Here is a 16,394-nt window from a genome sequence, read left to right as displayed (position 1 = left end):
GTGGTCAATTAATCTATGACAAAGGAGGCAATGGAGGAGAGACAGTACAATACAGTGGAAGAGAGACAGTCTCTTCAATAAATGGTGCTGGAAAACTGGACAACTACATGTCAGAAAATGAAGTTAGAACATTCTTTAACACCATACACAAAAATAAACTCAAAATGGATTAAAGACCTAAATGTAAGAACAGACATTATAAAACTCTTAGAGGAAAACATAGGCAGAACACTCTTTGACATAAATTGCAGCAGTATCTTTTTTGATCCGTCTCCCAGAGTAATGGAAATAAAAACAAAAATAAACAAATGGGACCTGATTAAACTCAAAAGCTTTGCACAGCAAAGGAAACCATAAACAAAACAAGAAGACAACCCACAGAATGGGAGAAAATATTTGCAAATGATGCAGCTCACAAGGAATTAGTCTCCAAAATTTACCAACAGCTCATGCAGCTCAGTGTCATCAAACAACCCAATCAAAAAATGGGCAGAAGACCTAAATAGACATTTCTCCAAAGAAGACATACAGATGGTCAAGAGGCACATGAAAAGATGTTGAACCTCACTAATTATTAGAGAAATGAAAATCAAAACTACAATGAGATACCACCTCACACCAGTCAGAATGGCCATTGTCAAAAAATATACAAACAATAAATGCTGGAAAGGGTGTGGAGAAAAGGGAATCCTCCTACACTATTAGTGGGAATGTAAATTAGTACAGCCACTATGGAGAACAGCATGGAGGTTCCTTAAAAAACTGAAAATAGAGGTACCATATGATCCAGCAGTCCCACTCCTGGGCATATATTGGAGAAAAACATGGTTCGAAAGGATACATGCACCCCAATGTTCATTGTAGCAGTATTTACAATAGCCAAGACATGGAAGTAACCATAGTGCCCATCAACAGAGGAATGGATTAAGAAGGTGTGGTACATATATACAATAGAACATTACCCAGCCATTACAAAGAATGAAATAATGCCATTTGCAGCAACATGGATGGAGATTATCATACTAAGCAAAGTACATCATACAGAAAAAGACAAATATCATATGATATCGCTTATATGTGGGGGGAAAAAAACATACAAATGAACTTCTTTACAAAACAGAAACAGACTCACAGACTTAGAGAACGAACTTATTGTTACCAGGAGGGAAGAGTGGGGGGAAGGGATAGATTGGGAGTTTGGAATTGATATGTACACACTGCTGTATTTAGAATAGATAACCAACAAGTACCTACTGTATAGCACGGGCAAGTCTGCTCAGTATTCTGTAATAACCTAAATGGGAAAAGAGTTTGAAAAAGAATAGATACATGTATATGTATAACTGAATCACTTTCCTGTGCTCCTGAAACCAACACAACATTGTTAGTCAACTGTACTCCAATATGAAATAAAAATTTTTTAAAAAGAAGGAAACAGGATATTACTAAGACTGTGCAGCCATTAAAAGCATAAGGAAATACTACAAACAACTTTATGCTCATAAAGTCAACTGCTTAGATGAAGTAGACCAATTCCTTAAAAGCTACATACTACCAAAACTCAATCAGAAACAGGCAATCTGAATAGTCTTATAACCATTAAATAAGTTGAATCCATAATTTAAAAGCTTCCAAACAGGAATCTGTAGGCTCAGATACTTTTACTGGGAAATTCTACCAAATGTTTAAAGAAGAATCAACACCAGTTTCCCACAATCTCTTTCAAATATAGGAGGGAACACTTCATTTTATGAAGCCAATATTTTCCTGATACAAAAACAAGACAGAGAGAGTACAACTATAGAAAACTACATATCAATATTCCTTAATGAATGTAGATATAAAAATCCTTAACAAAATGTTAGCAAATTGAATCCAGCAATATCTAAGTAGAATTTTACACCTTGATCAAGTAGGATTTGTTACAGCTATGCAAGGTTAGTTCAGCATTTGAAAATCAGTGTAGTTCACTGTTTTGTAATTCACTGTTTTTAACAGGCTATATTAATTTCCTAGGGCTGCCATAACAAAGTACTACAAGGTGGATGGCCTAAAATAACAAATATATTCTCTCATAGTTCTGGAGGCCAGAAGTTCAAAATCAAGGTATATGCCAGATCATGCCCTCTCTGAAGGCTGTAGAAGAGAATCCTTCCTTGCCTCTTTTTACCTTCTGGTGGTTGCCAGAAACCCTAGTTATTCTTCGGCCTGCTACTGCATTACTCTGATTTCTGCCCCCATCTCCAGCAGAGCACTCCTCCCTGTGTTTCTTGACTCTTTGGATTTAGGGCCCACCCTAATTCAGTATGACTTCTTAACTTGATTACATCTGCAAAGACCCTCTTCCAAATAAGATCACGTTCACAAGTACCAAGGGTTAGAACTTAAACATCTTTTGGAGGGACAATTCAACCCACAACAGAAGCTAAAGAAAAATTACATGATCATATCAATTGATGCAGAAAATTTGACAAAATTCAAAACGTTTTCATGATAAAAACTCAAAAACAGAGAAGGAGGAAGACTTCCTCAACTTGATAAAAAGTCTACAAAAAAACTAGAGCTAACATTATACTTAATGGTAAAGACTGAACGCTTTCTACCTGAGATTAGCAAAAGGATAAGACTGTCTTGTCTCACCACTCTTACTTAGGATAGAACTGGAAGTTCTAGCCACATTGTAAAGTAAGAAAAAGAGATAGAAGGCTATACCGGTTGGAAGGGAATAAATAAAACTCTCTATTTGCAAATGACATCATTGTCTACATAGAAAATCTCAAGGATTCTACCAAAAACCCCTGAAACTAGTAAATAAGTTCAGCAAGGTCACAGGCTACAATATCAACATGAAAAAAATCAATTATAATTTTAGATACCTGGAATGTTGTGGAAACATTAAAAGCATAATGCCATTTACAATTATTCCCCCCAAAGTGATATACTCGGGTACAAATCTAGCAAAACATGTACAGGACGTGTTTGCTGAAAACTGAAAAATGCTGATGAAAGAAATGAAAGAAGATCTAAATAAATGAAGAGACATACAGCATTCATGATTAGAAAAACTCAGAGATGTCAGTTCTCCCTAGATTGACCGATACATTTACTACAATTTCTACCAAAATCACAGAGGTTTTTGTAAACTTAGTAACTTGTTCTAAACATTATGTGGAAAGGCACAGGGACTGGAATAGGTAAAATAATCTTGAAAAACAAGAGAAATCTTACAAATCTTCTTTAGCTTCAGTACTCAAAACAGCATGGTGTTTGCAGAAGGATAGACGTGTTGATGACGGAATGGAATAAAAAATGCAGAAATAGACTCACACAGATATGCTCAACTGATTTTTGACCAAAATGCAAAAGGAATTCAATGGAGGAAGGAGAGTCTCTTTAACAATGCTGGACATCCGTATGTTAGGTTGGGGTGGGGGGGCCTCAACCTAATCCTCACACTTCCTGCAAAAACTAACTCAAAACGGATAATAGATTTAAATGTAAAACTGTAAAACTTTTAGAAAAAAAACCTAGGAGAAGGTCTTCAAAACCTAGGGCATGGTGAACAATTCTTAGACATAACACCAAAAACACCATCTCTAAAAGAAAAACAATCAATAAATTGGACTTCATAAAACCTTTTTTTATCTGTGAAAGACCCTATTAGGAGGATGAAAAGACACGCTATAGACTGGGAGGGAATATTAGCAAACTACATCTCTAATAAAGGACTCATGTCTAGGATACATATTAGGAACTCTCAGTACTTAACAGTAAATAAAAACAGTAATCCAGTTAGGAAATGGACAAAGGCATGAAGAGACATTTCACCAAAGAGGATACATGGATGGCAAGCACCTGAGAAGATGTCCAAGGGAATATAAATCCTAGTCCTTAAGTGTGGGCTATGTAGAGTCTTTGTTCCAAAGTGTGCAGTGTGGTGGAAGGGGGTGTCTCTCTCTCTTTACAGTGGAGACATGTGACAAACATCACCTCAGCCAGGTGATCAAAGTCAGTTTCAATAGTGATGAATCAGTGATGACAATGGTACTTCTCTATGTCTCCTCTCAAAAATCTATAACCTCTGTCTAATCCTAACAAAAGCATCAGACAAATCTAACTAGAAGGTCATCCTACAAAATAGTTAACCAGTACTCTTGAAAACTGTCAAGGTCATCAGAAACAAGGGAAGTCTGAGAAGCCATCAAGCCAAAAGGAGTCTCAGGAGACATGACAAGTAAATGTACTGTGGTATCTTGACTGGATTCTGGAACAGAAAGCAGTAAAATTTTATTTTTAAAAAGCGTTTATCCCTAGCCATTAGAGGAACTTAAATTGAGTTGCCTATCAAAATAACTGAAATTAGGGAATTCCCTGGCAGTCCAGTGGTTAGGGCTTGGTGCTTTCACTGCCGGGGACCAGGGTTCAATCCCTGGTCAGGGAACTAAGATCCCACAAGCCACGCAGCACAGCCAAAATAACTGAAATTAAAAATACTGATAATGCCAAATGGGGATGTAGAGGAACTAGATCTCGCATATGTTCCTTTGAGCATTTTGAATGTTATCCCACTACTTTCTAGCCTCCATTGTTTCTCTAGAGAAGTCAGCTACTGATTTTATTGGGGTTATCTTGTAAATGATGCATCATGTTTTGTCTTGCTCCTTTGAAGATTTTCTCAACTTTGACTTTCAACATTTTTATAACACTATAATATGTCTTTTTGTATCTTTGCATTTATCATACTTGGGGTTCCTTGAGCTTCCTGTATATATAGGTTATTGGTTTTCAGTAAATGTGAGAAGTCTTCAGCCATTTTTTCTTTGAATATTTCTCCTCCTTTCTCTCTTTTCTTTTTGGTACTCCCTTATACATATTTTGGTGCTCTTAATGGTGTTTCATGTTTCTTTGAGGCCCTGTTCATTTTTCTTCATTTCTTTCTCGCTTCAGTTCTTCAGTGCTGTTGGTCTGTCTTCAACTTTACTAATTCTCTTTTGTACCAATTCAGATCTACTGTTGAGCCCCTCTAGTAGATTTTTAACATTTTGTTTACTGTACTTTTTAACTCCAGAATTTCCATTTGGTTCTTTTCTTAAAAAATTATTTCTATCTCTCTACAGATATTCTCTATTTAATGTGACATGATCATCATACCTTCTTTTACTTCTTTACTCATGCTTTCTTTTCATTCTGTGAATTTATTCATAACGGCTACTTAGAAATCTTCTTCTGATAAATCTGACATCTGGTCACTCTCTCAAGCAGTTTCTGGTGCCTGTTTCTTTTTCCCTGTGTATGGGTCATATTTTCCTGTTTCTTTGCATGCCTCATAATTTTTGTTAGAAACTGGACATTTTAGATACTATATTGTAGCAACTCTTGGTACTGATCTCCCCATCTCCTCCAAGACCCACTATAGTTATTTGCTATTTGCTTGTTTATCTGTTTAGTGACTGGCTGGATTCTTTTCGTGAAGTCTAATCACCTGCACCCCACCAACACCACCAAGTGTTAAGCCTCTTACGTTACTCCTTGGGGAGGCACAGCTTTGGGTGCCCAAGTCACCTGGGAAGACAGTGGCATTAGTAGGGTTCTCCCCCACTGTTTCCCTGACCACATCCAACTGATAAACCCCACTACTTGCTTGCCACTTGATCTACTAGAACACAGTACTGGAATTTGACCTTAAACACAAATTCCTCTGCAAACTAATCCAGCCGTATTGTAGCTCCTTGCCAGAACGGCTTCTGAGGTCAGTGTTTGGTGTTTGTGCTTCCCCCAGGAGAGCTCCTGCCAGCTGTCTTACTCTTTGTTCTCTCCTGAAAACTGGTCAGCCCACAGTCTAGGCTGCGTCGTTCACTGGGTCTGCACGTTTCCTCCTACTCACCTTCACTACACTCTCCACTGCTTGTGGCAGCATTTGAACTTGCGCACTCTGTTGAAAATGGAGCCACCTCCTTTGGGAAGAGATTAGAAGCTTCCTGTGCTATGGCCTGTTTCTCCCTCCAGGCAGAAGCTCTGAGCCTAGGGCTCTGGAGGTGGGGGTGGGACAATGACAGCCTTTTCTCCGAGTAACGCCTTGCTCTAGGAGGTGAGCACTCAGTGTAGGGGAAGAGGAGTGAGTAGCCTGGGGTCTGTCCACTTGGTTTGCCTCTCCTAATGTGACGCCACCATTTAACAAGCCAGGAGAAGGGCTCCTGGGGCCCCAGTGTTCTCAGCACGCCTTGCCTAAGGTGCAGTCTCCATCCTACAAGTGGGGTTGAGCAAAAGGGAGCCCCCATGTCAGTTAGACTCGCCTGGGACTTGGCCTCAGCAGCAGGGAGCAGGATGAGAACTGTCTTGCCCCTGCTGGGAGGAGAGCCGTCTTCCTGGGAGCTGGAGGAGAGGGAGCTCCGTGTTGTGGGCTGCAGCCGTCTGGAAGGGAGTCGCCGCCTCTCTGAGCTGGAGAGAGGAGAGAGGGAGCAGTCTTGGGTTAAATACCACAGACTTCCTGTTCTTTGCACATTTTAGTAGATTTGCTTGAGTAGATGTTTCTGCATTGCTCTTTGCCCTTAGGACCTTTCCCAGAGGTTTAAAGCGTTTTTTAAAATTTTTCCCCAGTTTCACTGGGGAAGCAGCTTAGAAGAACACTGTCATATCACAAGTCAGTTGTCTCTTCTACATTGCTGAGCTACTCTGGAAAAAAAAAAGTTTAGCAGTTTTATAAAAACCAAACATACACTTACCATATGACCCAACAGTTGCACTCCTGGGCATTTATCCCAGAAAAATGAAAACCTGTGTTCACACAAAAATCTCTACACAGGTGTTCATAGCAACTTTTTGGGAAGAGCCAAAATCTGGAAACAACACAAATGACATTAAACGGTTAAACAAACTATAGTGCCTTTGAATACTACTCAGGAATGGAAAGGAAAGAACTATTGATCATGTAATAGCTTAGATGGATCTCAAGGGCATTGTGCTTATGCTTAGTGGAAAAAGCTAATTTTAGGAGGACACATACCAAAAAGAAAAAAAAGAAGACATATCATGTGATTCTATCTATATAACAATCTCTAAGTGACAAAATTATAGAGATAGAGAACAAATTAGTGGATTTTGGGGTTAATCATGGGGCAGGGGTGGTGTGACCATAAAGGTGTGCCACAGGAGAGATCTCTGTGGTGATGCAATAGTTCTGAATCTCGATTGCGGTGGCAGTCACATAAATCTAAAATGGCATATACTCACTTTACATCAGTGGCAGTTTCCTGGGTGCGATACTGTACTACAGTTATTAAGATATAGACAGTGGTGAAGGAGAAATACCTGACCTCTCTTTACTATCTTTTTTTCCCCAGTAATAGCTTTATTGAACTATAATTCATGTAGCATACAATTCATCTATTAAAATGTACAATTCAGTGATTTTTAGTATGTTCACAGTTGCACGTCCATCACTACGGTTAGTTTTAAAACATTTTCATTACCCCAATAAGAGACTCGACAACCCTTAGCCATCATCCCCAATCCTGCCATCTTCACTCCTCCCTACCCCCAACCCTAGGCAACCTCTGATCTGCTTTCCATTTCTATAGATTTCCCAGTGCTGGACATTTCCTATGAACGGAATCATATATTATACAGTCTTCTGTGACAGGCTTATTCCACTTAGTGTAATGTTTTCAAGGTTCATCCATGTAGCATGTATCAGTACTTCATTCCATTTTCCTGCTGAATAATATTCTATTTTATGGATATATACCACATTTTATTTATCCATTCATCACTTGATGGGCATTTGGGTTGTTTCCACTTTTTGATTATTATGAATAATGGTGCTGTGATCATTTGTGTCTACATTGTTTTTATAAATTTATTTTATTTATTTATTTTTGGCTGCGTGGGGTCTTCATTGCCACACGCAGGCTTTCTCTAGTTGTGGCCAGCGAGGGCTACTCTTCGTTGCGATGCGCGGGCTTCTCATTGTGGTGGCTTCTCTTGTTGTGGAGCACGGGCTCGAGGCGTGCAGGCTCCGTAGTTGTGGCTCACTGGCTCTAGAGTGCAGGCTCAGTAGTTGTGGCTCACGGGCTTAGTTGCTCCGCAGCATGTGGGATCTTCCCGGACCAGGACTCGAACCCATGTCCCCTGCATTGGCAGGTGGATTCTTAACCACTGCAGCACCAGGGAAGCCCCATGTGTCTACATTTTTGTGCGAACATCTGTTTTCATTTCTCTTGGACATATACCTAGGAATAGAACTTCTGGGTTATTTGATAACTATAGTTAACATTCTAGCAACTCCCAGGCCATTTTCCAAAGCAAATACATTTTTCCCACCGGCAGTGCATGATGATACTTCTGATTTCTCCATATCCTCACCAGCACTTACTCTTTTTTTTTATTACAGCATCCTAATGGGTGGGAAGTGGTACTTCACTGTGGTTTTGATTTACATTTCCCTAATGCCTAATGATGTTGAATATCTTCATGTGATGTTGGCCATTTGTATATGCTTTTTGGAAGAAATGTCTTTTTGGATCCTTTGCCCTTTTTAATTGGTTTGTCTTTTTATTATTGAGTGGTAAGAATTCTTCCTATGTTTTATATACAGGTGCCTTACCAGATATATCTCTAGACTATCTTTGCAACTTCTGTGAAACTAAAAAGTTTTTTTTAATGTTCATAATGAAATATACACATCCATCTAAAACTGGTGAAATCTGAATAGGGTCAGTGGACTCTGTCAGTGTCACGGTTGTGATATTGACTGTAGTTTTGCAAGATCTTACCACTGAGGGAAAGTGGATAAAGAGTACACAGGATTCACAACATTGTAAAGCAATTATAATCCAATAAAGATGAAAAAAAAAAAAGTACACGGGATCTCCCTGTATTATTTCTTACAATTGTATGTGAACCTACAGTTCTCTCAAAAAGGTTAAAATTCTTTCATCCCATTCATGCTAATACTTGCCTAGTAGACAGGTTTTTTTTAATTGCTCTGAGAAGTAAAGCTCGTCAGTTTTAGGTTCACAACCATATCGAAAGAGATCTTCCATGTCCCCCCCACCGCCCCTCCTGAACATGCACAGCCTCCCCTACCGTCAACACCACCACGAAGTGGTGCATTTGTTGCATCTGCTGAACCTACACTGACATACAAGTATCACCCAAAGTTCATCATTTACGGTACGGTTTGGTCTTGGCACTGTACACTGTATTGGTTTTGACAAACATATAGGTAGGGTTTTTTTCAAGATTAATTTTTAAAATAATAAAGTAAGTTTTTTAATTAAAAAATGTATTTTTAATTATCCATGTACTATGTAATTACATTTTAAGTCCTAGTTAAACAGTGATATTAAAACTTCACAGATACAGCTAAACTCACCTTTGACAGGTGCCCCTCAATCCTAGTTTTTTTCCCCAGTCCAAATGATACAATTCATATTTATTTTACTACAGTGCTGGTTACTGGACTTTTCTACCTACATTTAAATGTGACTCAAGTTGGAGCCCTGTGATTTCTCCAAGATCTAGATGACACCACGGAGCTTCTAAGCTTCATGCCCGAACTCTCCACATGCTGGCCAGCATCACACATGAGCAAGGCTCCAACCCACTAAAGACCATTTCCTTCATTTAAGAGTTTAGAGTACTAACTTACTCTCTTTTGAACTCACTAGATTAGCAGAGTAAGTCTTTAAAGAATTCTTCTGGTGTGGACAAACAGAGCTTTTATTCATGTTGTGACTTGTATTTTCAATGACTTAAAGATATTTAAGTAAAATTCTTAATAAAGTAGCGGCTTGAACACAAATGACTTTAGCTCTATAAAAATTGAAATATACTTTTTTTTTCTTTTTTTTTTATGGTTCCAGAGGAGAAGAAAGCTATGCTGCAGGAAATAGCTAATCAGAAAGGAGTATCGTGTCGTGCCCAAGGCTGGAAGGTTCACCTCTGTGCTGCCCAGTTGCTGCAGCTGGTAGGTGGCGCTCTAGCAGTTGCTACGTCCTGCTGAAAAGAAGGATGGATGGTGGAGACATCTGAGTTCATAGAACATTTTCTTTAGAGTGATTCCAAAGCGTTCCCAGTTAACGTGGGTCATGGTAGAATTTTTATGTGTGCTGTGTGATATTATAATTACTGTTATCTATTCTGTGGATGTAATTGTAATCTAAATATATCTTAGTTTTGGTCCCCATAAGTGAAATGTACTGAACAACTTAAGTTTGTGAGATGTACAATTAAGGTTCAGTATTACGTGTGGCCGTGACATCTGAAAAAGAGGGGGCACCAGATGACCTAACTGTGTAAGCTCCTCCTCCTCACTGCTCCTTATCGCGGGGACCAGGCACAGTTCCCACTTCTTCCTGAAGAGGGCTTCAGTTCTCTGCCAGCTGGCGATACTCACATAAGCCAGTGACCTCCTCCCGGGAGCACCAGGGGGGCACCACTCCCTCGTGATACTACAGTGCCTGCCTCCTACTGCCCCTGCTCCTTCACTCCGTTCCCTGCTTGTCATGGAGTGCAGCCCCCACGTGGGCGTGCGTGGTGTGCGGTGTCCTCTTCCCCTGGGCTGTGAGTATACTGACTAGTAAACTGCTGTTGATCTCATCTGTCCCACGTGTTAGGTGTCCAGCCCTTTCCATAACCCTAGGCGGGAATCCTTCCTTCAACAAGGTAAAGAGGAAGTGATCAAAATAATAACCTCACAGAGTTTTTCCGTCTTTGGAGTAGCAGTGATCTGAAGAACATTGTCTTTTATGAGTATTGTTTTTAAAGTAGTGCCATGGCTAGTTTTTTTATGTAGCATAAAAGCATATTTCTCTGAAACTTATAGACTTGTTTTTCAGAGGAATTGTGAATTCCTGGCAGAATTTAAAAGTTATCCTTGGACTTCCCTGGCAGTCCAGTGGTTAAGACTCTGCACTTCCACTGCAGGGGGCACGGGATCGAACCCTGGTCGAGGACCTAAGATCCTACGTGCTGTGCGGTGCGGCCAAACAAACAAATAAATAAATAAAGTTATCCTGGGGGCTTCCCTGGTGGCACAGTGGTTGGGAATCCACCTGCCAATGCAGGGGACACGGGTTCGAGCCCTGGTCCAGGAAGATCCCACATGCCGCGGAGCAGCTAAGCCCGTGCGCCACAACTACTGAGCCTGCACTCTAGAGCCAGTGAGCCACAACTACTGAAGCCTGCGCGCCTAGAGCCCGCACACCCAACAAAGAGTAGCCCCCGCTCGCTGCAACTAGAGAAAGCCCATGTGCAGCAACGAAGACCCAACGCAGCCAAAAATAAATAAATAAAATTAATAAATTTAAAAAAAAAAAGTTATCCTGGAAGATGGACTCTGAATTATGGCAAATTGTAATGTAAATTGTTGTTGATCAGTTTTCTTTACTGCATCTGAGTCATTGGGAGAGATGATTTTATCACCCAAACAGATCTGATACCAGTTTACACAGGTGATTCAGGGTGGGTTGTTTGCCTGAGTTTGACAGAAGTATCTCTGAGGTCATGACGCCCTCCCTCTTGTTTGTTGCAGACAAATCTAGAACACGATGTTTATGAAAGACTCACCAACCTACAGGAAGGGATCATCCCAAAGAAAAAAGCAGCAACTGATGATGATTTACACCGAATAAATGAACTAATACAGGTTTGAAGGAGCCCTTTCCCTCTCCTTATTCTCCCTTTCCCTCTCTCGTCCACTAATGTCTTTAGTAGAAACCTATTACTTACTTCAGCTTGCATTATCAAGAAACACTAAAACATTTTTTCTGTGTGAAAGCCTCAAAATGGCTCAATCCAAAGGTGAGAAGTTCTTTAAAAGCCACATTGTCTCAAAAATTACTGACTGACGATGTCATGTCTTTTGTTTCAGGGGAATATGCAGAGGTGTAAACTTGTGATGGATCAAATCAGTGAGGCCAGAGACTCCATGCTTAAGGTTTTAGATCACAAAGATCGTGTCCTGAAGCTTCTAAATAAGAATGGGACTGTCAAGAAGGTGTCAAAATTGAAGCGAAAGGAAAAAGTCTAGACCCCGAATCAGGACTTTGGAAACAGAATTTATGAAGAATGGTGTTGGGGGTGGGGGAGGGCTTTGGTTATTTTCAAAGCAGAACATTGAAATTAAGAAAGCGTTCCTTAACTCAACGCTCGAAAGCAGAGGGGCCCATAGCATCCAGTGACACGGAAGGATCAGAGCTGATCTGACACAGTGGACTCCAGGCTTTCTTTCAGGCGTCTCCCTCTTAACACTTACTGTGTCATACATGATTCCTGATGCATCAGTGTCTCCCAGTTGGAATCAGTGACACAAGTGACTGGCTGGCGTTTTTCGGCCTTCCAGTTGATAAACTGTATTTATCTGCTGGATTCCTGCAGGACCCATACTGAGTCTGGACTGAAAGTACCCACTCAGACCATCTGTTCTCTCTCTACGCTGAAAACCGAACCTCTTCCCCTCACCCCAGTCGGTCCTTACTCTGACCTTCAGATGCCCACGCTGGCCTTCTAAAGCAGTGCCATGGCACCGAGAGACCTGCCACGTCTCACTTTAAAGGGTTTGAACTATCAATTCTTGTGATTTTTTTAAAGAACCATTTCAAAGTGAAATTGTTATATTGTCTGTCCTGCGTGTGTCAGAGCTGGGTTTTGTGGAGGTTCGGAGCAGGCAACACCGTAAGTTGCTCGAAGATCTTTGTTCCGAAGTACATCCTTGATTATCTGTACTTCTGTAGCTGGTGTGATGCTGTTAATTGTATGTACCACACATCTCCAAACGTTAATAAAGGACTCAAAGAGGTTTTTGTACAGAAGCAGTTTACATCTTTTTATAAAGTTAATCAGTGCTGTACTGCACATCGCTCGAGTGTTCACCCTACTGTAGTTTCTCTCACGTTGTTGAGTCTACTGTGTTAAAGTTTTGTTGTTCCACATAGAGTTCCACTTAACCCTCATGTCTTGAAGATGTCACAGATGGTGAAGCCTGTTGGCTTTTGGTTATCTTAAATACAAGACTACATTGTATCCCACTGCAGATAGAAATTGGTCATGTTATAGGACAATTAGGCTGCAGTAATAGGGGTAGAGCTTCCAGGAGAGTGGAGTTTCTTTACAAGGTTGCTTCCTGTGAACTAGCTCAAGTGGGAAGGTAGCCCAGCCTTGCTTTTTGCCTTGACCTGCACAGATCTGAGACAGGAGTCTATGCCGAGTCTGATCCAGTCTTTGGGACCAGAGACGGCCCTCCTGGGACGGCCTTCCTGGGATGGCCTTGGCTCTCCTGGGACAGCCTTCCTCGAACTGGAATGGTAAACTCTCATCTGTTGTAGGATTGGGGAAGAGAGAAGCAAAGCAGGCTTTCAGCCTTCCCCCGGTTAGGCCACATGGCCTGCATAGCATAAGCTAAAGAGGTCCTCGGAACAGTCAAGGCTGCTTCACTAGAGTGTTTCGACCTGAAGATATTACTGACTGTGTACTAGACGATGCCGGTTTAGTGTTGTGTGCAGTATAGTGCCTGTGCTAGCACAGGGCTCCTTGCCTCCATTTCTCATCTGTGCACATTGCCCAGGTATACGTGATGTGCTGGCTCTGAAGGACAGGACCCAGGTACTTTGGATCCTGCTTTGCAGACCTGTTCTCTCTAAAAGTATTGTTACCTCTGTTTAAACAAAACTTCGATAACCCTGGTCAAAGGAAGATTGTCAGTACAAGCTTTGCCGTCAGTGCAGGTTAGAATGGTGGTGTTTTCTGTTTTCCCTCGCCTTATGAGGACAATATGATCAGAAGATAGGAGAGGGTGGAGGGGGAGATGAATTATCTGTGTGTACAGCATTATTTAAAAGCAAAGCACCTTAAAGTATATAGTCTGATAAGATCTTACATACATATATGCCCATGAAACCATCACCACGATCAAGAGAGTGAAGATATCAGTCCCAAAATTTTCCTTGTGCCTCTTTGTGATTTCCTGCCTCTCACCCCTCCCTGCCTCACCACCCCCCATCTCCAGGCAAAGATTAATCTGCTTTCTGTCACTCTAGATTGCATTTTCTGGGATTTCATTTGAACGAAATCACACAGTATGTTCTTTTTTGAGGGAGGGAGTCTGGCTTCTTTTACTCAGCATAATGGAAATTTATGCTGAGATTTGCTCATGTGGCTTATTTCAATAGTTGATTGCTTTTTATTGCTGAGTAGCAAGCACTCCATTGTATGGATATGGCTATTCCTTCCACAAGTTGTTTCTGCATTCACCTGTAGAAAGACATTCAGGTTGTTAGGTTCTGGTTATTACAGACACAGCTACTTTGTACATTTCTGTTCTTTGTATGGACAAATGTCAGTACACACCTTAATTGGTGATTTTATGTTGGTTGTACTTTCCAGGGACTTATGACCAGGAGATAGTGCTGAGAAGTCCAGACACCCAGTGGCTCTTGGTCCAGAAAACTATCATTCACATACTTAAAGATGAGAAAGAATTAGAAATATATTTGAGGTAGGACGTCGATGTGGTTTCTGTTCTTTACAGTAGAAAATTAAATCTGGGGGGAAAAAAAAAATTTTTTTTTAATATTTATTTATTTATTTGGCTGAGTCATGTCTTAGTTGTGGCACGCGGGATGTTTTAGTTGCGGCATGCAAACTCTTAGTTGTGGCGTGTGGGATCTAGTTCCCTGACCAGGGATTGAACCCAGGCCCCCTGCATTGGGAGTGGGGAGTCTTAGCCACTGGACCACCAGGGAAGTCTCTGGGGAAAAAGTTTTAATCCATCTGCTTGGTCTAGAAAATCTTTCATATTATTTTCTTAAATATTTAGGTATTTCAAAAGATCATTAAATAGAAAATGCTCTAGAATATTTTCATTGATTTTTATCATAGTAATAGTATAGAATCACACAGTTTTAGAGTTTAGAAGTTATTTAGAGGTTATATAGTCCAGCCCAACCTGTGATGAAATGGACACCTTTGAAAGGATGTTAAGTTTTTGTACTTTTTTATAGTAAAATACAGCACAGGTAAAGAAAAGTACATGAAACAAATGTATAGCTTTATAAGTTCTTAAAAGAAGAACAACTTTGAAATGGTCCCCCAGAGTAAGAAATAGAACTTTGCTAGCCACAAAACGCTCTATCCCAATCACAGCGCTCTACCTCTCCCTAAAATAACCACTATCTTGACTTTTCCCTCCCAAATAATCAGTTTTATTGTGATGTAATTACAGAGAGTAAAATACCCAAATCTTAAATTTACAGTTTTGTGCATTTTGACACACATACACAACCATGGCTAACATCCAGATAAAGATACATGACATTACTGTAACCTCAGAAGGAGCTCCTTTGTAGTCAAGTACACCTGTGTCCTCCCACCCACACCCATTAGTTTTGTCTGTTCTTGAATTTCGTGTGAATGGAATCACACACTATGTACTTATTTGTGTCTGGCTCTTTTGCTCAACATAATGTGAGATTCTTCCATCTGTTAAATGTATCCTAAGTTGTTTCTTTTTACTGCTGTGTGACTATGCCACAATCTGTTTACCCATTTCCCCACTGAAGGGCATCTTGGTGCTTCCATCTCTTGACTATTACGAGTAAAGCTGCTGTGAACATTTGAATGCAGCTTCTCGTGTGGAATCTCAGGTTTAAATCAGTTGAGTAAAAACCTAGGAGTGTGATTGCTGAGTCATAAGGTAAAACTATGTTTAGTTTTGTAAGAAACTTCCAAACTATATTCCAAAGCAGCTGTACCATTTTACAGTCCCACCAGCAATGAGTGAGAGTTCCTGTTGCTTCACATCCTCGTCAACATTTAGTGTTGTCAGTGTTTAGATTTTAGCCATTCGAACAGGTGTGTAGTGGTTTCTCATTATTTTCATTTGCAGTTCCCTAACGATATGGTGTTGAGCATTTTTTCAAATGCTCATTTGCCATCTTTATATCATTTTTGATGAAGTATTCAGATCTTTGCCCATATTTTAATTAGCTTGTTTGTTTTCTGATTGAGTTTTAAGAGTTCTTTATATATTTTTGATACCAGTCCTCTTTCAGATGTGTGTTTTGCAAATATTTTCTCCCTGTCTGTAGCTTATGTTGCCATTTACTTAATAAATGATACCTTTTGAAGAGCAGTTTTTAATTTTAATAAGGTACATCAGTTTTTTCTTTCATGAATTGTGCTTTTGGATAATAGCTAAAGACTCATCACCAAACCCAAGGTCACCTAGGTTTTCTCCTATGTTTTGTCATAGTGGTTTTATAGTTTTGTGTTTTACATTTAGGCTATAATTATCAATTTTGAGATAATTATTTTGAAAGTTGTAAGGTCTGTGTAAAGTTTTTTGGGTTTTGGTTTTCAGGGTTTTTTTGAACATGGATGTCCAATTGTTCCATAAT

General features: G+C 40.1%; 1 protein-coding gene across 6 annotated transcripts in view; it reads left to right on the top strand.

Annotated features, from left to right (window-relative positions):
* SAP130 (Sin3A associated protein 130) overlaps window positions 1-12,812 on the top strand; it is a 72,131-nt gene extending 59,319 nt beyond the window's left edge. For all 6 annotated transcript variants that reach the window (XM_059927717.1, XM_059927716.1, XM_059927715.1 and 3 more), the window contains 3 exons: window positions 9,864-9,967; window positions 11,534-11,647; window positions 11,873-12,812. In XM_059927717.1, the coding sequence (XP_059783700.1) occupies window positions 9,864-9,967; window positions 11,534-11,647; window positions 11,873-12,031 (377 nt within the window). In that variant the 3' untranslated portion in view covers window positions 12,032-12,812. The remainder of the gene's footprint in view (window positions 1-9,863; window positions 9,968-11,533; window positions 11,648-11,872) is intronic.
* Window positions 12,813-16,394: the final 3,582 nt, after the last annotated feature.

The sequence above is a fragment of the Balaenoptera ricei genome, chromosome 7, assembly GCF_028023285.1.
Source record: "Balaenoptera ricei isolate mBalRic1 chromosome 7, mBalRic1.hap2, whole genome shotgun sequence".
Lineage (NCBI taxonomy): Eukaryota > Metazoa > Chordata > Mammalia > Artiodactyla > Balaenopteridae > Balaenoptera > Balaenoptera ricei.
Note: the sequence above shows the minus strand (reverse complement) of the source record. Positions and strands in the feature narration are given on the sequence as shown.